The 27,713-nt window shown below is 55.3% G+C and overlaps 2 protein-coding genes across 11 annotated transcripts in view; one reads left to right on the top strand and one right to left on the bottom strand.

Annotated features, from left to right (window-relative positions):
• Positions 1 to 22,361, bottom strand: part of DNM1 (dynamin 1) — a 43,942-nt gene extending 21,581 nt beyond the window's left edge. For 5 of the 10 annotated variants that reach the window (XM_032418201.1, XM_032418200.1, XM_032418202.1 and 2 more), the window contains exons 1-10: positions 22,081 to 22,360; positions 8,219 to 8,292; positions 7,769 to 7,918; positions 7,278 to 7,481; positions 6,966 to 7,064; positions 6,708 to 6,868; positions 5,500 to 5,642; positions 5,239 to 5,374; positions 4,996 to 5,063; positions 1,979 to 2,117 (exon numbers count right to left, since the gene is read on the bottom strand). In XM_032418201.1, the coding sequence (XP_032274092.1) occupies positions 1,979 to 2,117; positions 4,996 to 5,063; positions 5,239 to 5,374; positions 5,500 to 5,642; positions 6,708 to 6,868; positions 6,966 to 7,064; positions 7,278 to 7,481; positions 7,769 to 7,918; positions 8,219 to 8,292; positions 22,081 to 22,241 (1,335 nt within the window). In that variant the 5' untranslated portion in view covers positions 22,242 to 22,360. Of the gene's footprint in view, positions 1 to 1,978; positions 2,118 to 3,722; positions 3,862 to 4,995; positions 5,064 to 5,238; positions 5,375 to 5,499; positions 5,643 to 6,707; positions 6,869 to 6,965; positions 7,065 to 7,277; positions 7,482 to 7,768; positions 7,919 to 8,218; positions 8,293 to 22,080 lie in introns of all 10 variants that reach the window. The other 5 variants (XM_032418205.1, XM_032418204.1, XM_032418198.1 and 2 more) reach the window with 3 other exon arrangements.
• CIZ1 (CDKN1A interacting zinc finger protein 1) overlaps positions 18,593 to 27,713 on the top strand; it is a 29,518-nt gene continuing 20,397 nt past the window's right edge. Inside the window, exon 1 of the mRNA XM_032418208.1 lies at positions 18,593 to 21,536. The gene's annotated coding sequence lies outside the window, so the exon portion shown is untranslated. The remainder of the gene's footprint in view (positions 21,537 to 27,713) is intronic.

Raw genomic sequence — 27,713 nt, 5'->3', positions numbered from 1 at the left:
GGATTTTTTTTCTCTCTCTCCCTCTGCCCCTCCCCCCACTCAAAATAAATAAATAAACCTTAGGAAAAAAAAGACAAGAAAAAAAAAGATTTGGAGGAATAAATTGGTAAAAACTTTTTGGAGGGCAATGTTGGAGAAGTGAGGAAGTTACCAAAATTGTGAATGTTCATATACACTGACTGGCCATTGTCTGTCTAGAAATTTGCCCTAAAGAAACAATAGGATACGTACTATAAATACATCTGTAAGGATGGTCACTGCGGCACTGTTTGTAAAAGAAAAAAAAAGTTTGAAACAATCGAAATGTCAATAGGATATTGAATATATAGATCATGGCACACTTCTACAGAGGAATATGATTCAGCAGTTCAAGGGTAGATCTTGTAGTTATGTACAAGTTTCCATTATACACTGCTCAGTAAAAAAGAGTTCTGGAATCAGCGTGTATAATATGATCCCATTTAGGTTAAAACTGGCATATATTTGTAATTAGTTAGGAAGCTAATAGTCCTTATTTTTAGGGTTGTACGATTATAGGGACTTGCTTTCTCTGTGCTGTTCGAATATTTTTGTAACAATCATGTACAATCAGAACAAAATCAATACTGATAGTTTCAGTTTTTCTTTTAAAGGAGTATACTTGCAAGAAACGTACAAAAATCTCAGTAGTGGCTCCCTGGAAAGGGAAGGTTGTTGCCTTCTTTTTAAGCTTTGGCATTTCCTAAATGTTTAAAATTGAGAAGGTATTAGTTTTATAACGAAAAGCTGAAGTTTAAAAAAATTTAGTTATATCTTGTCTTCTTCTGTAGAGATTTGAGGCAGCTTAAGATAAACTCGGTGTTTTTTAAAGTTTAACAAAAGTAAGATTGTGTTGCTGAGTATTCACGGTGCAGTGGGACCGTGACTCAGATGTCATGGTAAATACTATGCAATGGGGAGTCCAGCCCAGATTTTATTCCACTTGGAACTGGCCTGGAGTGGATGCTAATTTGCTTACTGTCCACATTAGGCACAAAAGTGGGCAAAGTGAGACAGGATAAGGAAAGGGGCGCACGTGACTAATTATGCACGAGCCAGGAAACCCGTGAAACTTATTTGCAACATGAAGTTGGGGCAGAAGTGCCCCCACCGCCCAGCATAGGGAGCTTTTCAAGTACAGGCAAGGCTGGGCTCTCCCTGAGATTCTGATTCAGCTTGCTGGGCAGGGGCATTTGAATCCTGGAAAGGCTCCCCCAGGCACCTGATTCTCATGAACTCCCCTGGAAAGAACTGCCTTCAGAAGATCTGGCTAAAAATCCTCAGAATGCCCAAAAGTAGACAAATAGGAAGAAGGCATTTAAAAGGTCACAGACCCAAAAGAGGCTGACCCTGTCGAATGCATACGGATTACCATAAAGTAAGTAATCCAATATGCTTTTAGGCAAATTGGTTTTGAGGAACTGGGATAGCTTCCCCCACCCCAGGAGGCCTGGATCCCAGATCTATTTCTTCAGCTTCCCTGAATCTGAATCCCACTCTGCTCTTCTTTTCTGAGACTCGGTTTATTCATTTGTAAAATGGGGATAACACGACCCACTTCTTAGGGTCGTTGGGAGGCTTAAGTCAGTTAACAAAGATGAGCACTTAGCTCAGTGCATGGCACATGATAAGTGCTCAACAAGTATCAGTCATCCCCTTCTCATCATCGTCACCATTGTAATTCTTGTTGGTAAAAAGGGGCCGCTGAGGATGCTTGGGTTGAAGCAAAGTCTTCTAGCAGAGATGGGGGCCTAAAAGGATCATAAGTGTAAGCAGACCCAGGGTTATAAGCTGACACGAAACCTAACGGCCCAGAATCACCCGGCCAGCACAGGCGTCTGGGTCCACGTGGGTGGCCGAGAGGCTGTCAGGCCTGCTCAGCAGATGGTTCTGCCCACGGGAGTCCATGGCCATGAGGAAGGGACGGCCAGGCCCAGCCCCGCCCTAGCGGCCGTCATACCTTTTCGCTACACTTTCTGATGGTGGCCGTGAGCTCACTGACTACCATATCCACACACTTGATACTGGGCTCTTTGAGCTTCTGCACCTGCTTTTTCACTGTGGCTTCAAAAGCGAGGTCAGGTGTGAAGAGGCCCGTCCTGCACCCGGGGAGGAGGAGGGGACAGGAGGAGGAACAGCCGTGGGCAGGTGGGGAAAAGGAGGGGAGTGAAAGCCAAGCAGAGCCAGGATTCAGGAGTGGAGGATGGCACAGGCATGGGGGAAGAGAGAGAGACACCGACACAGAGAAAGAGAAGAGAACAGAAGACAATGTGAGTGTGGGACCGGCCCTCCCTGCCGCCACCCGGGGTGCTGCCAAGTATCCCCCAGGGCTCTGTGGGGTACGGGGTGGGGGGCTTCTGAGGGACCAAGCCTCTGCTCTGTACAAGGCCCCTTACTGAGTTCAGATCCTCTGCCCAGGGCTTGGCCCCCCCACTCCTCAGCTATACTGAGCCGGCCCTCTCTGTCTTTTCCAATGCTATCTTTGTCACAGCCTTTGGGTCCTCCTAAGGGGCTGACCCAGGCCAGGACTCCACCCACCCATTCTGTTCAATTCAAGGTTTGCCAACACCTCCTGCATTCACTTCATCCTGACTCCAAAGCCTGGCACGATTCCCTACCTCCACCAGGATTGCTGCATCCAGCTGCCCAGGCTGTGCACTGCCCAACTCCAGGGGGCTCCATTTGCATAAACCATGGTGCAGATGATGCCTCCTGGAGTTGCAGTGTAGCTGCCTGACCTCCACTCTCCAGCTCCTGGTTCTACTCCTGCCCTTCCCTTTCTCCTCAAGGGGCATCCTTTGCCTCTCCTCCAAAAGGGTCTGGAGGAATTCAGCTGGGAAAGACAGAAAGAGAGAAGAGGAAAGACAGAAAGAGTGGAAGTGGTGGTAGAGAGGGGCCAGGGCAGCAGTGGGGAGAGGCAAGGAAGGGAGGCTGGGGGTGTTATCAAACAAGTACTGGATTTGGAGCCCAAAGCCTTGGCTTCGAGTAGCAGCTCTGCCACCTGCTAGCTTATATGACCTTGGACAAGCCACTTGATCTCCCAAGCCTCAGTTTTCCTGCTATGACATGGGTGCCCTCCTCCCTGCCCTGCCCTCCTTGGGAGGTTCTGTGAAGCTCAGATGATGTAACAGATGGAAAAGGACTCTGTCCCTGGAAGGTTGGATGTGGATGGAAGGGAAGGGCAGGGTCCTGAGTGAGAGTCCTGAGTGAGATTGGGGTGAGAATGAAAGACAGTGGGGAGTCAGGGTACCTGCTAGACCTGGGTCCTTTGTACCCCTCTAGCCATCCAGACCCCCAGAGCAGCACCCAAGAAGGCCCTGTATCTCACCTGTCTGCAGGGCCAAGGTGTCCCCGTGACCCTTCCCTGGAGCCCCCAAAGGGGACCCCCCAAAGCTGGGAGGGGGCTCAGGGTCCCTCCAGGCCTATTCTCCCTGAGCTGGGGGAGCTCTTGGTGGGCTCTCAGGATGAATAGCCACCATCACACCGGTCTTATCAATGTCTAATCCCTGCGCCTGGGGGCCAGGGGGTGGGTAAGGCCCCCTCAGAGAGACCCCCCGTCTTAGTCTGTGGTGGCCTGCCTTCCCACCCCGCTGAGGTCTGTACATGCTACCGAGGAGGCGGTGGGGGGCGTGGGGAAAGGATCGCCTGGCAGCAGTGCAGGATGGGGGCAGAGGTGGGGGGGCTGGCCCGGGCCACCGGGTTACCTTCTTGGCGCATTGTCTAACCGTGCTGATTAGCTCCGAGATAACCATGTCCACACACTTGAGACACGGTTCTCGGATCTTCTTCACCTGCTTTTTCACAATGGTCTCAAAGGCCATGTCTGGGGTAAAGAGCCCCGTTCTGAACGCCCGGAGCGGGAGAAGGGCACAGTGTCATAGGCCAGCTCCTGCCAGGAGTGTCAGGCCAGGGCCCCGCCCGACCCCCTGAACTCTGCCCTTGGGGTCCTCCCACTCCCCCTCTCTGGGCGCCAGTGTCCTCATCTCATCTGTAAAACGGGCAGGAGGGATTCTAACGAAGGACTTTCCATTGACGCTCTTTGAGGCAAGACAAGGTCTGCTTGTAATTGTCGTGTATGTCCTGCTTCCTCTGAAGATTCTGTTCATAGAAAAGGTGCTATGGCCAGACATGGTATGAAAACTGCCAAACTGGGTTCTCTTTAAGAGGCTTTCTGGGAATAAAACATTTTATTTTAAGACCAGAAGAGATTTTTTTTTTTTTCCTGTGTCATGGCCAATGCAGTTATCAGTCTGTAATTTCCATGCCAAACCTTGGAATTGAACCTGTATAAACGCAGGGACCTTTTGGTCTCATTCACTGCCTGGCACATGGCAGGTGCTTTAAATTTTCTTGTTGAATGAACAGCGTGGATCTGGGTCCCTGAAGGGGGCTAAGCTTTTAAGGAACCATCTTTTTTTCCAGTCCCCCTTCCTGTTCCAAAGGCCGTGGGGTTGGCTAGAAGGAGGGAAGTGATGTGGAATGGGACCCACTTGGGGCTAATGAGACTATGGGAGGGTCTGGAGGGTTGAGAGGCCCTGTCCCATCCTAAAAGGACACAGACCAATACCTAGATGCTCCATCCCAGGCCCTTCCCAGTGGTTTGGCAGCTTTGTGCAGCTACCTGGATAGGACTTGGGGAGGCTGTCCCATCCTGACGATGGGCAGGGGGCCCAAGCCCAGAGGATGCTTCCCCAGCTACCTATGTCCTGGGCTCTGCCCAGCTGGTCCAGCCTCCAGGCCCTGCTTCCAGGGACAGCAAGGGAAGACAGCAGGTTGCAGGGAGGGGGTGGCCCAGGCCTCCAGTCCATCTCCCCCAGCTCAAGCCTATTTGAGCTGGGAGCCAGAAAGGGTGGAGGGGACTGGGGACCAAGGCTCTTTGTCCTTCCTGAGGGCAGCTCACTTCATCACTCCCTGTGCCTTGGTACCAGACCCTCTGCTTTCCAGGGCTCAGCCCCCTTCCCCGGTCCCAATACGTGCCTAATGCCATGGATATTCTTGATGGCGTAGCTGATCTCCTTTCGGAGCTCCTTCTCATCAAATTCCATCTGTGTAGGAGAGCAAGAGACAGCTGGTCAGGGCCTTCCTGCTCCTGGAACGCCAAGACAGATGCCCCACTCCCAGGGTTGGGCCCCAGGTCAGCAAAGGTATGCGTGAAAGTCCTGGGGGGGTGGGTGGGTAGTCCTAAGCCCCCCCCCCGCGCCCCTTGGTAGACTGCCCTACCTTGACTAGCTCAAAGGGGAAGCGCTCGTGGAAGATCCGGTTGATGCGAGCTCCCCCTGACAGCTCGTAGGTGTCGATCTGGTCTCCTGAGCCCTCGATGCGCTTCTCAAAGTCCACGGCAAACTGCTGGACCATCCTGGGGGGTAGAGATAGTGGGAAGGCGTGAGGGGGCTGCAGCTGCCTCGTGCAGGGAGCCCTGGGTGAGCCCTGTGCTGAGGAGCTGCTGGGTGTTGGGGAGTCAGGAGCTGGGGGGGGTCTCACTGCAGCAGGGCCTTGGTCTTGCGGGCTGGGTCATCAGGCCGGAAGTTCTTGTACTCCTCCACCTCCTTCTCTATGGACAGCAGCTGGCTCTGCAGCTTGTTCCGAAGGCCCGGCAGTGTGTCCCGGATGTGGTTGGTCAGTTGCTGGGGGTGGGGGGAGCGCAGAATGAGACAGGGGTTAAGGCCATGGTCACAAACGCAGATGCCCAGAGGGCCAAGCAGGGGCCAGGATGCCAGGGGACCTGTGGATGTGGTGAGGTTGAAAGAGGTAGAAGGCAGCCATGATCGTGCCCACCACTGCCCTGCCCACGAGAAGCAAAGCTGCTGAGGCCGGGGCCTGGCACACAGTAGGTGTATGAGCTGAATTCATGGGTGAATAATGCAATTTTCCCTCCCTTCCTTCCTTCCTTCATTCCTTCCTTCGATTTTATTTTTACGTAATCTCTACGCCCACTGTGGGGCTCAAACTTACAACCCTGAGATCAAGAGTACATGCTTGGGGCGCCTGGGTGGCTGTCTTTAAGCGTCTGCCTTCAGCTCTGGTCATGATCCCAGGGTCCTGGGATTGAGCCCCACATCGGGCTCCCTGCTCAGTGGGAAGCCTGCTTTTCCCTCTCCTGCTCAGGTCTCCCTGCTTGTGTTTCCTCTCTCACTGTGTCTCTCTCTGTCAAATAAATAAATAAAATCTTAAAAAAAAAAAAAAAAAAAAAAAAGAGTACATGTTCTACCCACTGAGCCAGCCAGGCACCCCACGTAATTTTCAATAGAAACAGAGAGTCTAGATTTTTATCTGAAATTAGCTGAATTTTAGACACCATGAGGGCCAAATGAAATGTGTCTGGGACGGGGATGTCTGGAGGGCTGCCCCCTTGTCCCCTCTGCGTTTAGGCCTCCGGTAGGGTGATTTTCAAGTTCGGGGGCTCGCTTTGACTAGGTCCCCATACACAGTATCTCCCTGAAGCTGCACGATGATCTTGTTTTATCACCAACATCACCATTTTACAGATGCAAAAACAGAGGTTCAGAGAGCTGGAGTGTCAGGCCTATGGTGTCCAGAGTCCCCATTTCTGCCCCTACACCACACTGCCTTCCCCCCTGCCTCCCTTCCATCATCACACACACAATGAGGACGCCTCTGTGGGCCACCCTCACAAAACGTATTTAAATGATTCTGTCCTCATGCTGCTTTCCCCAGGCCTGAGCTCCTACCTGGTTGAGGACCTTCTGCAGGTAGGGTGTGCCCATGCGGTCGGCCAAGTGGCGGTAGGACGGGTGGGAGAGGAAGAACTTGCGTTCAGCGGCCAAGGCGGCCGTGATGTCCTTCTTGCCATCGATGTCCTTCTGGCTCCGGTTCACCACCCCTATGTAGCCTGTGGAAGGGGGTGAAGTCAGGGGCAAGCAGCCCTGACTTCGGGGTGGGGTGAAGGAGAGGGGCAGCGGAGCGTGTCAGGGGAGGAGCCTGCCTACCTCTGCGCAGGGGGAGAAGCTTGTTCTCCAGCACGTCACGGGCATCTGTGCCCTCGTCCATCAGATCCAGCTTGGTGATGACCCCGATGGTGCGCTGGCCTGGGGGGCCAGCAGGAGAGGGTCGTCTGCATCTGTACTCACCCTCACACCAAGGCCACCAGCACTCCCAATGCCACCTGCTCTCTGCCCATCTCCCTCCCCACACCCTCCTTCACCCACGGCCTGCTCCCTTTATTCTTCACAGAGTGGCTCCTCCTGGCACTGAAAGAAGAGCCCCAGGGCCTTGCACTTCTGCTGCACTTAGGAACCTACCCTGGGGGTCCACCTCCTTGGCAACCTTGAGAGCATCAGAGTTGGCCAGGTCGGAGTTGGCCGGGGACACAGCCAGGATGAGGCAGTTCTCTTTGGTGACGAACTGCATAAGCATGTCCCGGATCTGGAACTCGATGTCAGGAGGTTGGTCCCCCACCGGGACCTTGGTCATTCCGGGCAGGTCCACCAGTGTCAGGTTCAGCACTGGACAGGGTGGCGAGAGGGCGGGCTCAAGGCAAGGGGCGTGGCCGTGGGCGGGCGGATTAAGGAACGGGGGCCCGTTAGAGAGGATCCGCTTGGGAGCTGGCGGCAGGTGAACGGATTAGGGAAAGGAGGGGCTAAAGCGGGGGCCCGTTAGGGGCGTGGCCAGAGGTGGGCAGAGTCCTGGCAGGATGGAGCTTGGGGGTAGGATGGGCAGAGGAGAGGGTCGCTGTGGAGGCGGAGCTAAGCAAGGGGGCCAGGAGGCCCGGGGCGGGGCCACGTCTCCTCACCGTGCGGCGAGTAGACGCGGAGGTTGATGGGTACCGGCGAGATGCCCTTGTTAGTGCCAGTGATCCGGTCTGTCTCAGCCTCGATCTCCAGGCGCACCTCCTCGAAGTCGGTGAATTTCTTCCCCTTGCAGTGCAGGAATTCGGCATATTCTGCCCCAGAATGGGGTGGAGTGGGGGGGGAACGGTGGAGGGGTAAGCCTGGGTTCCATCTTCCACTGGGAATAGACCCCAAACACCCCCAAACACTGCCTTCTCTCTCCTCCCTCCCCACAACAACGCCATGTCCCCGTTATGCATTTTTATCTCTACTGTCCAGACGGGGAATCCAGGGCCAAAGTCACATAGCAAGCAAGTTCAGCGGCTAGGCCGGACCTCTCCTTGCGGATAGAGTGGGGAGGCTGGAGAGGCCGGGGGGGGGGGGGGGGGGGGCTGGGGGAGGAGGGCACGTACCTGTGGTGGCATTGACCAGCTGCAGGACCAGGGGGCGTCGGGTGACGATGCCTGACCCTCGGGGTAAGAAGTCCCTGCAATGAGTTGGGAGTGAGAAGAGGGTCAAGGCCTGAATAGGCTCCCTCTGTCCTGGGGGCACCTGTCCTGCCATGGGGAGCCCCAGTGCTCTCCCAAAGTGCCCACCACACCTTAGCCCCAGGGTTTCGTGTCACTGAGGGGACATGGCAGCCGAGAAAGGTGGAAAAGACCTCCCCCAAGTACCCTGGGTCACAGATTTATGCATGTGAGTTGCCAACAGACAAGACCAATAACCCCCAGATCTCTCTCAGGGATGCCCTGTGTTGGTTCTGGGCCAAAAAGAAGTCCATGGGCCAACCCAATCACTGCCATTCAACTGTGGCACGGGGTGCCCAAGTGTCCAGTGGCCACAAAGTGGATCTCAAGGAAACAGAGCTGCACCTTCTCCCCTCCCTTCCGCTGTGGGGGAAGGGCAGCGTCTCACTTCCCCTTCCCAGGGGGCCCCATCTGGCTGGGGTTGAGGATGAGGAGGGGTGGGGGGAAGGAGGAGGCAAGGGAAAAAATTCATGCTTCTTCAGTGCCTACTGCACGCCAGGCTCTTTGTGGGCAATACCTCATGGACTCCACACAATAGCCTTGTGAGGTAGGTGCTGTTACTGTCCCCATTTTGCGGATGAGGAGACTGAGGCTCAGAGGTGTTCAGGCTGCGCGGTCCGTATCCAGCAGAGCAGACTCTGGACACAGATCTGTTTGACTCTCCTGTGAGAGCTCCATGCGCTTCAGTCCCTTGCAGACCCAGTCTTTGAAGGATGGGACCTGAGGGGTCCCCGAGTCACTGCCCCAGACCTGATGTCTATACCCCAGATATCTTCTTGTGCCAATGTCAACCTCAGCTGTCTTTTTGGCTAGCTCTTGTGGGTGCTGATTCTCTGTCCTGTCAGCTCTTCTCATATCCACCCCCACCCTCGGCCCCACCCAGGCCAGCACAAGCATGAGGGCGGAGGTCTCTTCAGGGGCCAGGCTGTCAGAACTGCAGTCATGGGATCCCCAGGATGCAGGAAAGCGGGGAGCAGGCTACAGCTTGAGGGACCAGAGGAATCCAGCTGGCCACCTCATTCATGGAGAGGCACATGGAGGCCCAAGAAGGGGAAAAGACATTCAAGCTCCTACAGGACTTGGACTGAGCCCGAGAAGAACCCAGGTCTCCTACTCCCAGCCCAGAGCCTGACCTGGACCATGCAGCTTCCTGCACCACCCCCATCCCCTTCCGGCCGGGAGGGTCCCAGGCACAACAGAGTAGGCCCAAGCTCCTGGGTTCAAGGCCTCCTCTGGGGCCCTGGGGAGACCTCTTCCTGCCCTGCCCCTCCTCTGGGGAGATTAGAAGCAAATAGGGAGGAGTCAGCTACTTCTATGGGGAAGGAGAAGGATGACAAATCCTGCATTTATTCATCATTTCCAGGTGCTAGGCAAGCACTTTTCATTTTTGCAAGACTGAGCTTCAGAAGGGCAGGGCTAGCATCTATCTGTCCACCACTGGATCCCACTGTCTAGCCCAAGGCTTAGCACATAAGAGGCACTTAGTAAATGCTGACTGACTCCCCTGGCCCTCAAAACAGGGCTCTGACATGGAAATGACCATTTTACAGATGAAGCAACTGAGGCTCGGCGTGAAGTGACCTGTCCAAGGTCACCCGGATGGGAATGGCAGAGCTCAGATTCAACCCCAAGGGCCTGTTGGGCCCCAGAGGCTAGGAAGTTTCCTGTCAAACTCTGCTCCTCCTTCAACCCAAAAAGCCAGACTTGGCTTTTTATGTAATTCAATTAAATTCCATCTAGGACATATTTGGGAGCAGCTGCTCTGTGCCAGGCCCTGTGCTGGGCCCTGGGGATGCGAGATGATGAGTCAGACAGCTCCCTACCCGGAGGAGGAGCTCACAGTGTGGTGGGAGAGAGAGACAAGTAAACATAATGCAATGCAGTGTGACACGTGCTGGAACGGAGGGGCACCAGGCAGCACAGAGAAGGAGGGGATTAACGAGGCGGTGGGGAGGGGGGGAGGCGGCTCCTGTCTCTACCTCTCCCATCCTTTACTCACTCCTTTGGGGGGTGACTCTCTAGTATTTGGAAACCCCCAGGGCTGTGTATATAGGACATCTGTTCTCAGGGAGGCTGGGGTGGGCATGGGGGCCTGGGGTCCACCCTTTCCCCCACCAGCTCCTCACCCAGCAATACCATGGCAACAGTAGTTGCCATGGAAACTACAGGAGGAGCTGGGAAGGATGGGACTCCCCACAGAAAGCCCCCCACGCAGAGACATGGACCTTCCCTGGAGCTCTTCCCTGAGAGCCCCAGCCCCACTGCACAGATGGACCCACTTGGCCCCAGCAGACCTGCAGGTTGGAGGCCAATGGGGTGCTGTATAGAGGGTACGGGGAGCCCAGGCCCCAGCTGGAGGTGTGGTCAGGGGTCTGGGCCAGGCTTCTCCAAGTCACTGCCTCCCCAGGGCTACTTAAAGGACAAGAAGCTTATGGGAAGCAGAGATTAGAGGGGCAGGGCTATGTGTGGGAGTAGAGCCCCTCCTCAGACCAGGATCTCTTGGGGCCAGGGTGGGGATGGGGGTGCCTGGGTGGGGAGAGGCCCCATCTCTGTCCCGGCCCAGGTTCTCAGAGTGAGGCCCTCACAGCTTGTTAAAATGCATGTTCCTCAGATATGCTGGGTTAGGAGCGAGTGGGGCAGGGGTGAGGGAGAGGGAATCTGGATTTTAAACATGAACCCCATGTCACTTTCATATTCCCTTTCAAGCTTAGTGGTGAGGAGCCAATGCCAGGCAGAGGCCCTGGGTTCAAATCCCACCTTGGCCATTCGGCAGTCTGGGTCTCACTCTCTGGGCCTCAAAACCTTCAGCTGCAAACCAGCATCATAGAAACTGGGCATCAGGGGTGCCTGGGTGGCTCAGTCATTAAGCGTCTGCCTTCGGCTCAGGTCATGATCCCAGGGTCCTGGGATCGAGTCCCGCATCGGGCTCCCTGCTCCTCGGGAAGCCTGCTTCTCCTTCTCCCACTCCCCCCTGCTTGTGTTCCCTCTCTCTCTCTCTCTCTCTGTCAAATAAATAAATAAAATCTTAAAAAAAAAAAAAAAAGAAAAGAAACTGGGCATCATCCACGACCACATGTGGGCTGCAAGAAGGTCCGTGGAGGCTTTTCATGCAAAAGCTTAGCCCAGGCCTGGTACATAGGAGGCACTCAGCAGCTCCATGGGGCTGCCCAGGGTGCCGCCTGCTCTCAGCCCCCTCTCTAGGAGAGTTCCCAAATTTCAGCAAGGAATGTGAGATCCCACAGAACGCTCTGCCCACCTCCTCCAGGCACTGACTCGGATCTCAGGATTCTGACCACGAAAGGTTAGGGGCAAATGATAGACCCTGAGGAGGAGAAGCTTTCAGAGACCATGTCATTCCTCCATCATTGTCTAGAGGAGGGGACAGAGGCCCAGAGAGGTGCAGGGAGCTGTGACGGCAGAGGTGGCGGAGAGGGGACCAGGGCCCCACGCCTGGGCAGGCAGCAAAGAGCACTGGCTGGTTCACACGTCCGGACTGTGAGATCCTTACTCCCTACCGGATTCCCGTGCTCACCCTAGGCCTGGCCCATAGTAGGTGCTCAGGCAACGCTCCAGGGAGCAAGCATGGCTGAACAGCTCCACAGCTCCTGCCTTCCACCTGGACACACTGTCCCATGGTGCTCTGTTAAAGTGGGGGTTCAGCCCGGTCTGGCCTCCAGCCAGTGCCACCCCGCACCTCCCACCTAGCTCCTGCTTAGGCTGAGGGACGACAGAGAAAAGTGTGCTGGGCCCACCAGCCCCGGGAGCCATGTGGGAGGGGTGCGCGGCGGCATGCCAGTTCTCCCTATTCCTTCTGGACAGATGGTGGTTTCCCGAGGAGGCCTTGCCTTGCCATCTGCAGAGGAACCTTCAAACCTGAAGCACAGGGAGGATGAAGTAAACACCTTAAACACCTCTCGGGAACCCCAAGGGCCACAGGCTCCGTGTCTGAATCAGCACTGTCCTACCCAGAGGGGTCTGGAGGAAGTACACCAAAGGCCCAAAGTGACCCTCCCCTACTCTACTCTAGGACCTGAGATCTGGGGCCAGAGCTCAGGGACCCTGCTTCCCAGGTCCTGTTGAATGCAAACACCAACGAGCAGCGGGCTCAGTCTGGCGCGCACCCAGCAGCCGCCTTCCTTCCAAGTCTCCTGTTTCCCGGGCTCTGAGCTCAGACAGGCCTGGCATTGAATGTCAGAGCTGCCACTCAGGAGCTGTGTGGCTGTGGACAAGTGACCATACCTCTCCGAGCCTCAGTTTCCACATCAGTAAAATGGGTTGCTGTGAGGCTCACATACCTTGATGCCTGAAGAAATGGTAGCTATTATGATTATAAATAACATAACTTGCTGGGCAAGCTGAGAACACAGGCTGGGCCCCCACCAAACGATGCAGCAGGGAGGGAGTTGGAAGGTGGGTCTCCTGGGGGCGAGCCAGAAGAGTGGGCGGGGGCGCCAGGATATTTCCAGCCAAATCTTGCTCCTGAAAGCGGAAGGCAAGGGAGGCAGGCCGGCTCTGAGGTGCCTTCTGAAGCACGGAGCTAGGGTGGAGGCGAGGGAGGGGGTGGGCCAAGAAATACAGTGGGGAGGAGGTGAGGCGGCCTCCAGGCAACAAGTCCCTCTCTGTTCCCACTGCCCCAGGAGGGCCCAGGCATGCCCACATCACACAGACCATGAATTTCCAGCTGAGGTTTGAACATTTCAGGACAGTCCTGGCCTGGCTTCCCCTGATGCTCTGATGTCCTGAGAGCAGGGACTGGGCTGGTCCCACTTACCACAGTGGCCCCAGTACCCATCATGGAGCAGGGAAGGTAGCTGGCACTCGGGGCAGCCCTGCTGGCCAAAAGAATGATTTGAAGGCGAGCTCCTGGGGGCACCTGGGTGGCTCAGTCGGTTAAGTGTCTGTCTTTGGCTCAGGCCATGATCCCAGGGCTCTGGGATGGAGTCCCACATCGGGCTCCCTGCTCGGCGGGGAGTCTGCTTTTCCCTCTCCCTCTGTGCTCACGCACTCTCTCTCTCTCATATAAGTAAATAAAACCTTTGAAAAAAAAATGCAGACAAGCTCCTCTAGTTTTCCCAAAATCACTCTCATTGTACAGGTTTGGAAACTGAGGCACAAGACAGGGAAGAGTGTTGCCGAAGGTCATAGCGCAAGTTGGTGGCTGGGTAGGAGAGCACCCAGCAAACTCTCTCCTCAGCAACCATTTTCCCTACTAAAGAAAAGCGATGATCTTTCCTTCCTCCTTATCCTTCCCTCCTTCCTTCCTTCCTTCCTTCTTTCCCTCCCTCCCTTGCAAGTGTTGATAACTTTATATTTTCAAGATGGAAATAGATCTCTCTTTTGCCTCCTACCTGTAAAAATCATATGTTCTCCCTTTGAAAACATATTCAGAAAATACACAAAATGTTTAAAAATAAAAAACAATCATCAGGGGCACCTGGGTGGCTCAGTCGTTAAGTGTCTGCCTTCAGTTCAGGTCATGATCCCAGGGTCCTGGGATCGAGTCCCGCGTCGGGCTCCCTGCTCGGCGGAAAGCCGCTTCTCCCTCTCCCACTCCCCCTGCTTGTGTTCCCTCTCTCGCTGTGTCTTTCTCTGTCAAATAAATAAATAAATAATCTTAAAAAAAAAAAAAAAAAAAACAATCATCATCCCAGCCCCTGGGGACCACCATTGTAAACATTTTATCATTTACAATAATAATCATGGCAAACACTGATGGCTCTCCGACTGTTGGTCAGAGGTTCTGCCGGGCGCTTGAAAATCTGCATCATCACGAGGTTTCCTTTTGGGGTGCTGGAAGTGTTTTAAAATTAGACTGTGATGATGGTTGCACAACTCTGTAAATACACTAAAAATCATTGAGTTGCGCACTAAACACAGGTGAATTTTATGGCATGTAAATTATACCTCAATAAAGCTGTTTAAGACATCTACATCCTCTTTTTTTTTTTTAAGATTTTATTTTTAAGTACTCTCTCTACCCAACGTGGGGCTTGAACTCACGACCCCAAGATCAAGAGTCCCATGTTATACTGACTGAGGCTGCTAGGCACACCCCCTGTCTCCTCTCTCTCTCTCTCTTTTTTGAAGGTTTTACTTATTTGAGAGAGAGAGAGCACAAGCAGGGGGAGAGGCAGAGGGAGAGGGAGAAGCAGACTCCCCCACTGAGCAGGGAGCCCGACTCGGGGCTCGATCCCAGGACCCCGGCACCACGACCTGAGCCAAAGGTAGATGCTTAACCGACTGAGCCACCCAGGCGCCCCCTACCCCCCCGCATCCTCTTGATTGATCCTCGCGTGGCTGTGTAAGGCTGCTGTGATGAGAGACACGGCCAGAGACCCCTCACGTGCCCACATACACACACTGGGCTCCAGTCCACACTTACGCAGCGGCTATGTTTGCCTAATAGCTCATCAAGGGCATTTCCCAAGTCATTCGAGAACAGAGCTACACCTGGATCCTTATTTCTTATCACCAGTAGCTCGATGCAAAAGAATCTCAGCTCCACCACTGAATTATATCCCTGCTCTGAACCTCAGTTTCCCCATTAGTGAAATGGGACACAAGCCAGCAGCTCCCTCCTTAGGGCTGCTGAGGGGATGCCCTGCGATCCTGGCTGTGGGAGGCTCTAAGGGAGGGTGTCCCTTGGTGGCGCCATGAGCCACCTGAGCGCCCGTGGGCTAGGTGCCCTGTGTGCATTGTGTTCCTTCAAATTTGGAACTCAGGTCAGAGGGGAGTGTGCATTCACCTGCTGAGAATTTTCTCCGCATCCTGCCTGGTGGCCTCATTTCCCTGTGCTCAGATCAGATGCATCTGAGCTGGAGTGATGAAAGGGGAGGCACTAATAAACAGGTGAAATGTTCATATAACCGTGGTTGGAACCGCTGCCAGGAGCCCAAGGCAATGGCCTCTCTCTTCCTCTGCAGCCCCTCGTCCTGGGAGAAAACTGAGCCCTACCCCACACACCGAGGGGCAGGTCATAGGGGGAGAGGGTGGTCAGGGAAGGCATCCTGGAAGAGGTGTTGGCTGATGTGAAACTCAGAGGATGAGCCAGTGAAGGAGGAAGACGAGGGCATGATGAAGATGAGGACAGCATATGCCAGGAGAGTGAAGGGGGCATTTTTTCCATGACCTGCAAGATACTAGGGTGGACCCGCAGGGAGAGGCGGAAGCGGGGCTGGCTAAGGCAGGCAGGTCTCAGGGGCTCAACTCAGGAGCGAGGGGCTCGGTTTGGAGGTCAGGGGCCAAAGAGGGCTTCAAGCAGAGAGGGTCAGATTGGGAGGCCATAGAGAGTTTCTGTGCTGTCAGGCGGAGAACGGGATGGAGGCACGAGAGAAGGCCACCCCAGGGGCTAAGACAAAGGAGGGGGCAACTGAGGTACAAAGAGGTGGGCGGACCGGGGGCAGGATCCACAGGGCCTGGGCTGGACTTGCACGGGGAGGATGACCCAGGAGGGGAGGCTGGTCCCGGAGCCTTTGGCCAGGGCAGTGGGAAGATGCCATTTAGGAGACTGCCTTGACCAAGAGTCAAGGCCACTTCCAAGGCCAAGAGTCTTTTTTCCTGGTGCCTGCAATAGTTCTAGCCGACCCCATACAGCTCTTGTTCCTTAGCTGGATTTCAGTCCGGGGAGGGGTCAGAGTCCAGAGAGACAACCGAGGAGAGCAGAGGAGAAGCTGAGGGGTGTGATCTGTGCACAAGTGGGCAGGGGGGGTGAAGAGGGACGGACACGAGGCAGGGGACTGGTACCCGTTCCTGTCCTGCCTGTTCTGCCTCTAATTCCATTGCTGTGGGACCTCAGGCAGGTCTCTACCCTCTCTGAGCCATCTTCCCATCTGAAAACAGGGGATGATAGTCTGCTCCTACAACTAACAGGTTGTTGGCTCCAAGAAAATAATAATCAGCACTGCCCTTGGACATGGGGAATCAGGACCCCTGCCCCATGCTCTAGGGGTCCCTCTTTGGATCTCTAGAGCAAGGGGTCCCCAGGGGCCAAGGGTTGGTGCCCAGCTGGAGCCTATGCACCCTTCCTAGGCCACACTTGAGTGCTCTGGAATTCCCTCTTGGTCTCAAGCCCTCCTCCAGGGTCTGCCCTGCCAAGGTGGGTGGGTGGGGATCCTTCCTGGCACCTCAGATGGAGCTCAGATGTGAGGGTGGGGTGTCGGCCTGTGAGCCCGGGAGGCCCCTTCTGGTGCAGGATGGAGTAAGAAGAGACAGGGGCAGCCTGGGGAGAGGGGCCACCTGTCCCCATAATGCCACACCCCATCACGGAACTCTGAGGAGTCTGAAATTCTAAATTCAAACCCAGTCTGCCAGGTTGTTATGAAAGTGTTTGTCAAGGTGGGAGGGCAGGATGTACTGTATTCAGCGGTCCCTTAGCTTGATTTATAACTGGAATATATAGACATCTGGCACGTGGGCCTCCATTTCTGCTCTTGTTCCACACCTGATAACACTGGGCCCTAGACTGGCTTCCTCCACGCCGCCCCCCCTACCCCCAACATCCCCCCCTCCCCGAGGCTCTGACCCTGTGACCCCAGCCAAGGTCAGGGAAACTCGATTCTACTGGAGCCTGGATCAGATGCTGTCTGCCAGAGTCACCTTTCATTCCCGACTCCTTGGGGCCAGTGGGTGGGGCGGGGGTTTTGAAAAGATGTTCTCGGGCCTGGGTTGAGCAGGTGAGTCTGGTTGTGTGTGTTCAGCCCTCGGCAGGTGCTCGCTCTGAGCACATGGAGGCTGGAGCACAGGGAGTCGGCTCTCTGGGTGTGGGTGTTTGCTGAGGGCCCACAGGTGCCTCCCGACTCTCCTGGTCTCACTGGGGCCTCCACTCCCCCCTCGGCGACACTGTCCTCTGTCTGGGTTCTCAAACCCATTGGGCTCCTTCTCTTCTTGGGCCTTTGCTCAGATGGGACCCTGCACCCGGGGTGTGTCCACTCCTTTGCTTGACCGGGTCTTGTTCAGGTCCAGCCTCAAGGCCACCGCCTCAGGGGGCCTTCTCTTGCCCCCTGGCAGCACCCCTCCCTTCAATAGAAGCAAATGTCAGTCCCCTCTGCCGTCTCCAATCAGTAATTTTCCACCTAGGATGTCTCAGGATATCCCCTAATCCTCTTTGGCCTCAGTCTCCAAGTCTGGGAATTGGAACCACTAAGATGTATCCCAAAGTATTCAGAAGATGAGAGCTTAGTAATGGGGAGTGGGCTGTCCCCCACCGGAGGGCCCAGGGATGACCAAGAGAGGGGCCCTCAGAGGCCAGAGACTGGCACCAAGCCCACGCTGGGATGAGAACATGGAGGAAGGTGCAAGGAGACCGGTAGGAGGCAGGGAGCCTGGTCAGGGGTAGGCAGAGTCACTAGGGAAACCCAAAACCTTGCCTCTCAGGCCACCCCTTGGGTTCTGGGCAGAGGCCCACTCACCAGGCCCCCTTCCCCCACCTGCACCCCAGCTGCTTCCCAGCCTGCCCCTCTGTCCAGGCGGAACAGACCTGGCACATCCTCTCTGCGAGGCCTTACCCCGAGTGTTTCGTGGGCATTATCTCAACACTCAGCACAGTCCCAAGAGGGACGTGCTATTATTATCCCCATTTTACAGATGAGGAACTAGGAGCTGAGAAGGGTTTAAGAAACATGCCCAAGGTCACTCAGCTTATAAATGGCAGGGCTGAGCTACAAACCCAGGTCCGATTCCAGAGCCTGAGCCCTCAGCCCCTCTGCTGCGTTCCCACTGGCCTCAGCCTCCCCAGGGGCCAAGGGGGCAGGGAGAGTGGGCGCTACCCATTTGTTAGCCTACCGGGCAGCAGAGCGAGGGGAGGGGAGCATAGCCTGAGAGCTTGTCCCAGGACAGCCCACTCTTGGTCCTGGACAGGTGTCACAGGGGGAGGGGGCGCGGAGCCGGGGACAGACAAAGTCGGGTGGCCCAGGGCAGCAGGCATCTGCTCCCAAAATGCTGGGGTGTCTTGGGGCCCTGCCCACACTCCTCTGTCTACACTCACCCCGAGATGATCTCATCTACTCCCATGGGTTTAAATCCCACCTCTACGCCATGGATGACTTCCAAATTTACACTTCCAGCCCGCCTTCCCCTGAGCTTCCAGCTTGCATCACCACACACTGCCCACCTTACACTTCAGACTCAACATGCTCAAAATCGAGCTCCTGGTCCTACCCCTGCCCCCCCAAAACTGCTCCTCCCGTCCTCCAGTAACAGCACCAACACCCACCCAGAATCAAAGACACTGACGTCATCCTTGAGTCCTCCTTCCTCACCCTGCAGATCCCATCCACCGGCAAGTCATGTGGGACTTTCCTCCAAAATGTACCCTGAACCCCACCGCTCTCCCCCTCCCCGCTGGGAAAGTCCTGGCCCAGGCCCCCATCAGCACCTGCGCACTAGATCAGCCTCCTCACCTGTCCCCCGCCCCCTCCCCAAGTTACACACTTGGTGGAATCCGCTCAAGGCGCTCCACTACTTAAAAGCTTCTGGCAGCAATGAAAATAAACCCAACTCTTCATCAGAGCCTCAGGGCCTTGTAGATCCAACCCCTGCCTACCTCTCTGATGCCATGCTGCCCTTGGGCACCAAACACCAGCCACAGTGGCTCCTTTCTGTTCTTTGAACACGCCAAATTTGTTAACTGCCCCAGGGCCTTTGCACTCACTGTTCCCTAGGCCTAGAATACTTCTCAGTCCCATGGCTTCTCATCTCAGACGCTACCCCTTCCTAGAAACCCTTTCTGACTTCCCTTTTCCCTTCCACAGGACTGACCACATTCTCTGTCTTCTTCATATACGTGCTCCTGTGTTTACTATTTCAGAGTTTCCCCCTCTGAATGCAAAGCTTTTGTCTTTTCTACCCTAGACTCTCCAGCGCTGTGACACCGTGGACACTCCACGAATGTCTGAATGACTGAATGAATCAGCCTCAGTTTTCCCTTCTGTAAAAGGGGGATGAAGAAAGAGCATCGATCCAGACAAGTCCTAGCAGGGTCCCGGCAGCTGCTTTGCCATATCCACTGCAGAGCCGACAGCAGGGCCGTTGGGGGTGCCCAGAAGCCCAGGCTGGCCTGGGGCAGCCTCTGGTCCCTCTGGTGTATTTTTCCACTTCCTCTCCGTGGGGGGTTGGCTCCTGGGAAGCCCTGGGAGATGGAGCGGCTGTTTCCATGCTCACGGGTCTGGGGACCCAGCCCTAGACGGAGAGGTCAGGAGCCCATGAGGGAGCAGGCGGGGCTGGCTAGGGGCCCCACTGAATTCCCTCTGGGTGGCCCAGATGTGGCCTCCTCTCTAGCTTTCATGAGGATCAAATAACGCTTTCCAACCCACTCCTCCACCTCAGGCCAAGCCCTCCTCCTGGACACCCGGCGCATCCTCCTACAAGGCCGCTGTCAGAGGGCCCCGGGGTGCTGGGGGCAGCGAGAGGACCCGGGCCTCCGGGGGCACAGTCCACATCCTGCTCCACTCAACAAGCTAACAGGGGCCCAAGTCAGCTGTGGCCACACCGGCCTGCTGTGTTGCCTACTTACCGGCCCCTGCCTCGGCTGGACAGTGACCTCCAGGAAGACAGGGACCAGGTTGGCTCTGGCACACATGGGTCCCCAAGCCTAACTGACCACCAACAGCTCCCTCCCACATGTTTACAAAAGGGTGTTTACACCCATGAACTCCCTGGAGTCCCGCACTGCCCTGTCCATGGTCCCATCCTACAGATAGGGAAGATGGAGGCCCACGCGCCTGCATGTCCCTGTGCCCAGTTCAGGGCCTGGCTCTCAGAGGCTCTCAAGACTGAGATTAGGAACCTGGGCTTTGGAATCTAATAGATGCTGACCTTCCTGGCTGGGGGACTTTGGGCAAGGCATCTCACCTTGGGGTCTGTTCCCTCAGCTGCAGGATGGGCATCATGGTACCTGCCTCATGGGGCTGCTGTGAGCCATCCTGTGGAGAATGGTGTGGGGCACATGAGAAGGGCTCAGCAGAGGGGGGCTGAGGTCACCTTCCCCCCGCCCCATGCCTCATGCCCAGAGCACACAGCCTGGAATAAGCTGGCGTTCAGCAAATGTTTTATGGACGAAACGTAGGAATATGGTTTGTACACTGTAAAGGGTTGCATTTCCGTGGGTGTTTCTTAAAGCACTAAGGCCTCTGGGCTTTGCTGTGTCCAGAGTCCCCGCCACCCCCTCACCCTGACTGCTGGGACACAGGGAAGGGGCCCATCTGTATCTCTTGCCTGTTTGTCTCTGCAGCTCTGAGGGTCGCGTGAGCAGGAGGGGGGCTCTGTGGGAGCCCATCCCCAAGAGACAGACGGCCTCCCCTGCTGCTGACCAGATGGGCCCAGCCGCCCCCATGGTGGCTTTCCAACATCTCCCAGATACACTGCTCCAGTCAGAATCCTTCCCTTTAGCCCCAGGCTTGGCACTGGGCTTCCAGGTGATTTGAGGGGCAGGAACAACCATCCAGTGCAACTGTCCTTATTAGAGGTCGGGAAACAGGCTCAGAGAGGGCAAATGACTCTCTTGAGGCTTCACAGCAGAACCTGGCTTGGACCCAGGATGTCCCCTCGGAACTGCTGCCCCTCGGAGGGAGGGGCCTCTGCTTCCCTCTCTCACAGGCCAGTTGCTTCCTTTGCGGGGAAGGTCACTGGGAGAAAGCTAGGGTTTCTGAAGAAGGTGAGGGAGGGAGATGCCTGAGCCGGAGGCCAGTGTCGCTGCCTCCTCCCTGTCTGCTCAGCCCCCATCCCCCTCCCGGGAGAGCACCATCCTCCTTCTCAGCACCAAAAAGCCATCCCGGACTCCATTTTTCTCTGGGGATCCTGGGGAGGGGGGGTCACGACCCCACCTGCCCCCCTAAACCCAGGACCTTTTGTCTTTGCGGTTGCCCCCCACTCCCCGCCACCTGGCCCTCCCAGCGCCCTGTGGGATCAGAGGCAGGAGGGGGATTAGGCTGTGCAAATGGCTCCCCCCTCCCCGCCATCCTGCTTCCCTGTCTTAGTCATCTCTGCCCTCCGCCGCCTTCTCCCTCCATTACGATCCCTCTGCCAGGCCCGGGGGAGAGCGACGGTGGCAGGCGCCCCCCACCCAGGGGCGGCGGCGGAGCCAGGTGCCGGCGGCTCGCAAGAGGATCGGAAGCGGTCTCACCGCCACCCCCCTCCTGGTCCTGCAGCACCCCCAACCCCCCCCGCTCCGCCGCCGCGCTGCGCACGGATGGCGGCGGGAGCTGCAGAGGTGTGTGTGTGAGGGGGGAGGCTGTGCCTGGTCCTCGATGTCCGGGGGCTGTGTCCTCTCCCAGGGACACAGCTGCGGAGGGGGTCCCTAGCCACGATCCAGGGATCCTCATGGGGGAGGGAGCTGTCTTCCGTGGAGCCTAGGGCTGGGGAGCACTGCCCTTGGGGTGCTGCCCGCTCCGAGGGACGCGGGAGCCGAAGGGAGGCGCTGAGTAATGCAGGCCCCCTTGGTGCCTATACTGGGGGAGGGGGGGCACCCCAGGGTCTCTTAGCAGAGCGCCGTCTTCCCCAAAGGATGTGGCGGAGGAGGGGGGCGTGATACCGTGGCCGGTGGCTTGACGACGTTTGCGGACAAGCGGGGGGGCGCTGCCGCCCCTGAGGGGCTCTGGTGGGGGGGGCACCCTCCGTCTGGCTGCAGGCGGGGGGCGCGCCGTCCGCGGGGGCAGCGCCAAGGGCTGCGAGGTCGCGGCGCCGTCGGGGCCGGGGGCGGAGGCCCGGGGACCCGGGCTGGGGGCAGTCCGCGCTCCGGGGCGCGCCGCTCCTACCTGCCTACGAAATTCTCGAGCACCGAGCTCTTGCCGGCGCTCTGGCCGCCCACCACGGCGATCTGCGGCAGGTCGAGGTCCGCGTTCTGGCCGATAGCGGAGAAGGCGTCCTGCAGCCGGTTGACCAGCGGGATGAGATCCTCCATGCCGCGGTTGCCCATGGCTGCAGCGGGCCCCGCGGGCTGCGATCGGCCGCCGCTCCGGCTCCCGGCTCCTGCTCCGCCGCTGCAGCCGCGCTCTCCGACTGCCTGCGCCGCGGACCCCCCCGCCCCTCCGTGAGCCGAGCGGAGCTCTGCGCCAGCATGCCGCCAGAGGGCGCTCACGGCTCTGCGGGCTGGCCGTTGTGCGCAGGTGCCGCCTGCGGCACCATGGAGATTGTAGTTTTCTGCATCTGCGGCTTTTGGGGCGCTTGAGCCGTGTCTGGGGGGCTCTGATGCTGCATGCAGCTATCATTCCTGGAAATGGGCAAGGTCTCACCCCTAGTACCGGGCCTCTCGGATAGTGGTGATGGCTGTCTCACTCCATCTTACAGAGGAGGAAACTGAGGCTTGGAGGGAGATGGATCTCCTTCAAGGTCACGTCTCCTGACCTGGAGTTCCACTCGGCCTCACTGCCTTCTACTCTAGGTTCTGACACTTATTCATGGCGGCATGCCCTTCATGCCTTGGGGCCTCAGTTTCCCTGTTTCTAGAAGGAGACAGAACATTAATTCAACAAATATTTATTGAGCACCTACTATAAGCCAGCCCCTGTTTTAAGCAGCAGTGGAGATACAACAGTGAACAAGACCAACAATGTCTCTACCCTCAGATCTTACATTGGGGTGGTGGAGACAGACAGTAAATGAAGAAACAGGTAAATGAAATCGTAAAAGTGAAAATAGTTTACACTAACAGTGATGGAAGAAGTAAACGGTGTGTTTAGAAGAGAGATACCTGTGTGGGTGCAAAAGGCCCATTTAGCCTGGGAGGAGGTGGGTGGTTCTCTGAGGAAGTGACATTTGAGAAGAGACCTAGATGATGAGAAGGAGCCAGCCACAGGCGGATCAGGGGGGAAAGCAGGCCAGACTGAATGAATAGCAAGTGCCAGGGCCCTGACCCTTGGAAGGCCTTCTTGGAAGAGCTGGGACTTCTTGTCCTAGAGAGTGTCAGTCTTTGCTCCAACCCATCAGGGTGGTGGTAAAACCGGAATTCAAATCCAGGACTCCTATAGCCCTACCCTATGTATCCCGTTCACATAGAGAGGCCGTGGGCCCCAGGCCTAACCATCCACCTCTGATTCTGAGGAACCTAATTTGGACTGCCCACAAGGAGGCTAGGAAAGAGAGGCCAGCCAACTCTGTGCTGTTGGGCATCAGCGTGTCACCCTGTATGTGAATGGGGGTGGGGTGGGGGAGTACTGCTGGGAGAACAGTGCCCTGGGAATCAGAGATCACCATTCACTCACCAGTTTAATGCATATTACCTGAGCCAGGCCCTATGCCAGACCCCAGAGATAAAGCAATGAGCAAATGGACAAAGTTCTTACCTATGTGTGGCTTATACCCGTATGTGGAAAAAGAGGAACAAAGCACCAACAAGCCAATAAATATGACTCTGTCAGATGGTGATGGGTGCTTTGGAAAGCAAGAAAGCTGGGGAAGGTTGGGGCAGGGGTAGTGTTGCTCTTTGTTTAGCGTGGTGAGAGTAGGACTCTGGTAAAAAGTGAACAGAGACCTGAAGGAAGTAAGGGAGTGACCCACATGGACATCTGGGGGCAGGGGATTTTCCAGGCAGGCAGAGGAAAATGAGCAAGCCCTGGGCTTTGTTCAAGCTGGGTGATCCAGGTCTCTTCCTGTCTCTGAGCCTCAGTTTCCTAATCTAGGTAATGGGGATAATGAGAGATTTAGAATCCCTGTGAGGGGCGTGGCCCTGGCTTGGTGCTCCGGAGAATTTGATCAAACCAACTGATTGAGCCCTCCAGGCAGCTGGACCATCAGCTACACACATTGTGCATCCCGAGAAGCTGCTTAGAGCCAGCCCTTTACTATGCTCTGAGAACCAGAGAGGGCAGAGATAAAGCCTGAAGTGGAGCCATTAATTTGGGGAGGGGGTGCAGTTTGCAGATGTCTGCCCAGAGGAGCGCCATCACAGCTGGGTTGGTTTTTTTTGTTGTTTTTTTTTTTAAAGATTTTATTTATTTATTTGACAGAGAGAGACACAGCGAGAGAGGGAACACAAGCAGGGGAGTGGTAGAGGGAGAAGCAGGCTTCCCTCCGAGCAGGGAGCCCGATGCGGGGCTCGATCCCAGGACGCTGGGATCATGACCCGAGCCGAAGGCAGACGCTTAACGACTGAGCCACCCAGGCGCCCCCACAGCTGGGTTGTTTTACCTAATTACAGTAGTGAAACTTACTGTAAAAGTCAGACTTTATACAATATTTCAAAGCTTCTGGTCATCCTCCCACCCACAGATAACCACTATGTATAGGTTTTATGGTGTTTATTCTCTGGTTTGTCCCCTATATATTCATTTTGTTTCATTTTGTTTTTACAGAAATGGGATCATACTATATAGGTCTGGTACCAGACCAGCAGCTTGGACATGACCTGGAGTTTGTCAGAAATGTAGAATCTCTTGGGGCGCCTGGGTGGCTCAGTCGGTTAAGCCTTTGGGTCAGGTCATGATCCCAGAGTCCTGGGATCGAGCCCCGCATAGAGCCCTGCATCGAGTCCTGCTCCTCCCTCTCCCTCTACCCACAGCTCCCCCTGCTTGTGCTCTCTCTCTGTGTCAAATAAATAAATAAAATCTTAAAAAAAAAAAAAAAAAGAGGGCTCCTGGGTGGCTCAGTCGGTTAATCGGCTGCCTTCGGCTCAGGTCATGATCCCAGGGTCCTGGGATCCAGCCCCATGTGGGGCTCCCTGCTCAGCAAGGAGCCTGCTTCTCCCTCTCCCTCTGCTGCTCCCCCTGCTTGTGCTTTCTCTCTCTCTCTGTCAAATAAATAAATAAAATTTTAAAAGAAAGAAAGGAAGAAAGAAAGAAAAAGAAATGTAGAATCTCAGGCTCTGTTCATGGCCTGCTGGATCACAACCTACGTTTAACAAGAACCAAGAGCCCCAGGAGATTCCTATGCACATCAGAGTGGAAGAAGCTCTGATATATATTATTATATGCAACTTGAGATTTGGCAGGGGGTGGGGGGAGGGGTTTAACAAAATCATTCCACAATTCACCTGGAAAAAAATTTATTTTATTTTATTTTATTTATTTATTTGACAGAGAGAGACACAGCGAGAGAGGGAACACAAGCAGGAGGATCGGGAGAGGGAGAAGCAGGCTTCCCGCCGAGCAGGGAGCTCAATGCAGGGCTCGATCCCAGGACCCTGGGATCATGACCTGAGCCGAAGGCAGACGCTCAACGACTGAGCCACCCAGGCGCCCCTGGAAAAAAATTTTTTACACAATTGGGAACTGGCAAGAAATTTTTTTGTAAAGCATGATAATGTTGGGGGCTCGTGCTATCAGGAATTAAAATATATTTCCAAACTGTAATAATCACGCTCTGTGGTAGCATCAGGGGAAGAGACGGGTAGATTCCTGGAGCAGAATAGGTCTGGAACTGGATCTATATGAGCATAAGAGTTTATTAGGTGATAAAAGTGCAGCTCAAATTAGAGGCAAGTAAGAGGCCTCCAGGTGATGCTACAGCCTCAGACTTCATTTCAGATGCAAAGAGACAGGGCCTCCCTTCTCCCTCTGAGCATAGTCCATTGTGGGGCTTTGCCAGCAAGGGATTGGTTAAAAGCAATTAACATGAGTCTTGCCCTGAAAAGTGTCCCCAACGAGTTACCAGCCATTGTCTTGTCTGGTCTTCAAGGAGCCAGCACAAAGTTATATACATTCTAAAAAATGTTCCATTCCCTCCCCATGATAAAGTCATCCAAACCAATTACAGCAAATTAGAAAAAAGGAAAGAAAGTGAAAACCCCCCACGACCCACTACACACATATATTTATTTTTTCCGAAACCAGGATCATAATTGTGTATGCAATTTTGTGGCCTGCTGAGTTCACTTCACATCATATTGTGGGTGTTTACATAACCTTTGAAAGCATAATTTCTGATGGCTGTGTGCTACTCCTTAAGAGGCAGGCACCATGATTTACTTAGCTGTTCCCCTAAAGTTGATTACTTTCCAGGCAGCTATTATAAATAATGTTTCCATGAATGACCTGCTGGCTTTAAAAATTCTCCTTTCTGGTTATTTTCTTGGGCACATTTCCTACAAGAGGGGTTACCAGGTCAAAGGGCAGAACACGCTCGAGAATCTTTTTTTTTTTTTTTAAGATTTTATTTATTTGAGGGGTGCATCAGTGGCTCAGATGGTTAAAAGTCTGCCTTCGGCTCAGATCATGATCCCAGGGTCCTGGGATCGAGCCCCGCATCGGGCTCCCTGCTCAGCGGGAAGCCTGCTTCTCCCCCTCCCTCTGCTTCTCCCCCTGCTCATATTCTCTCTCTCTGTATCTCTGTGTCTCGAAAGAATAAATAAACCTTTAAAAAAAAGATTTTATTTATTTGAGAGAGAGAGAATGAAGGAGAGAGAGCACGAGAGGGGGGAGGGTCAGAGGGAGAAGCAGACTCCCTGCTGAGCAGGGAGCCCGATGCGGGACTCGATACTGGCACTGCAGGATCATGACCTGAGCCGAAGGCAGGCGCTTAACCAACTGAACCACCCAGGCGCCCCCCCGCTCAAGAATCTTGATAAAGAATTTGCAGATTGCTTTTCAGAAAGATGAATCAACACAGAATCACCAGCATGAGCCTTATTTTTAGTTTTCTTGTTTGTTTGTTTTTACTTTAGCAATTTGCTAAGCTCACTGTGTGCCAAGTGCTAGCGCTAAGCATTACGTAATATTATCCTCACACCCACCCTGGGAGGGAGTACCCATTTTATAGACGAAGAACCGGCTCGGAGAGGATTCCCCTGGGGGCTCGAGTCGCCTAGCCAGAAGGTTGTGGAGCCCGGATTCAACTTCTCCAACTTCTGCTAGCACCCAGACCAGGGTGTCAGCGTGCTTGGACCTGGTTGGAAGGAAGCCTAAGCGATCTTGACTCGGCCCCTTCTCTCCCTCCCCATTGGCTCCGTCTTGGTCCTCACCAAGTGAGTTTTCTAATCCGGGCGGCGGATGTGATGCTGTCATACACTTCCCTAGCGCTCCCTGCCCTTCAGGATAAATTATGCCCAAGGCCAGACCTTCAAAGCTCCCACGGTCCGGGCTGCCCTTCCACCCAAGGGCGCGACGTCCTACTGGCTCCGGCCCCTGCCTCGCGCTGTGGCCACGCGGAGCCACTTTCGCGCCTCTAAATCCAGGCGGAATTAGGCACCGCTGCGGCCGCCCGGGGCTGCGGCGGAGCGGGTCCAGAGCCTTAGGGCAGCGCTTGTCACACGGCTGCAGGGATTGGCTGACTCCCTCGGGCCTCCGCGGCCGAGCGCGCGGGGCCGGCCTCCAATCTGCGCGCCTCTAGCGCCACCGTGCGCCGTGCCCCGCGCACAATCGGCGCTTCCTGCAAAAGAAGCCGATTGCCCCGGGTTGTTACCTTTAGGGACCGCTTTAGGTAACAGAAAAAGGAAAAGGGATCGCTACTAAGTACC

The sequence above is a fragment of the Phoca vitulina genome, unplaced genomic scaffold, assembly GCF_004348235.1.
Source record: "Phoca vitulina isolate PV1807 unplaced genomic scaffold, GSC_HSeal_1.0 scaffold21, whole genome shotgun sequence".
Lineage (NCBI taxonomy): Eukaryota > Metazoa > Chordata > Mammalia > Carnivora > Phocidae > Phoca > Phoca vitulina.
Note: the sequence above shows the minus strand (reverse complement) of the source record. Positions and strands in the feature narration are given on the sequence as shown.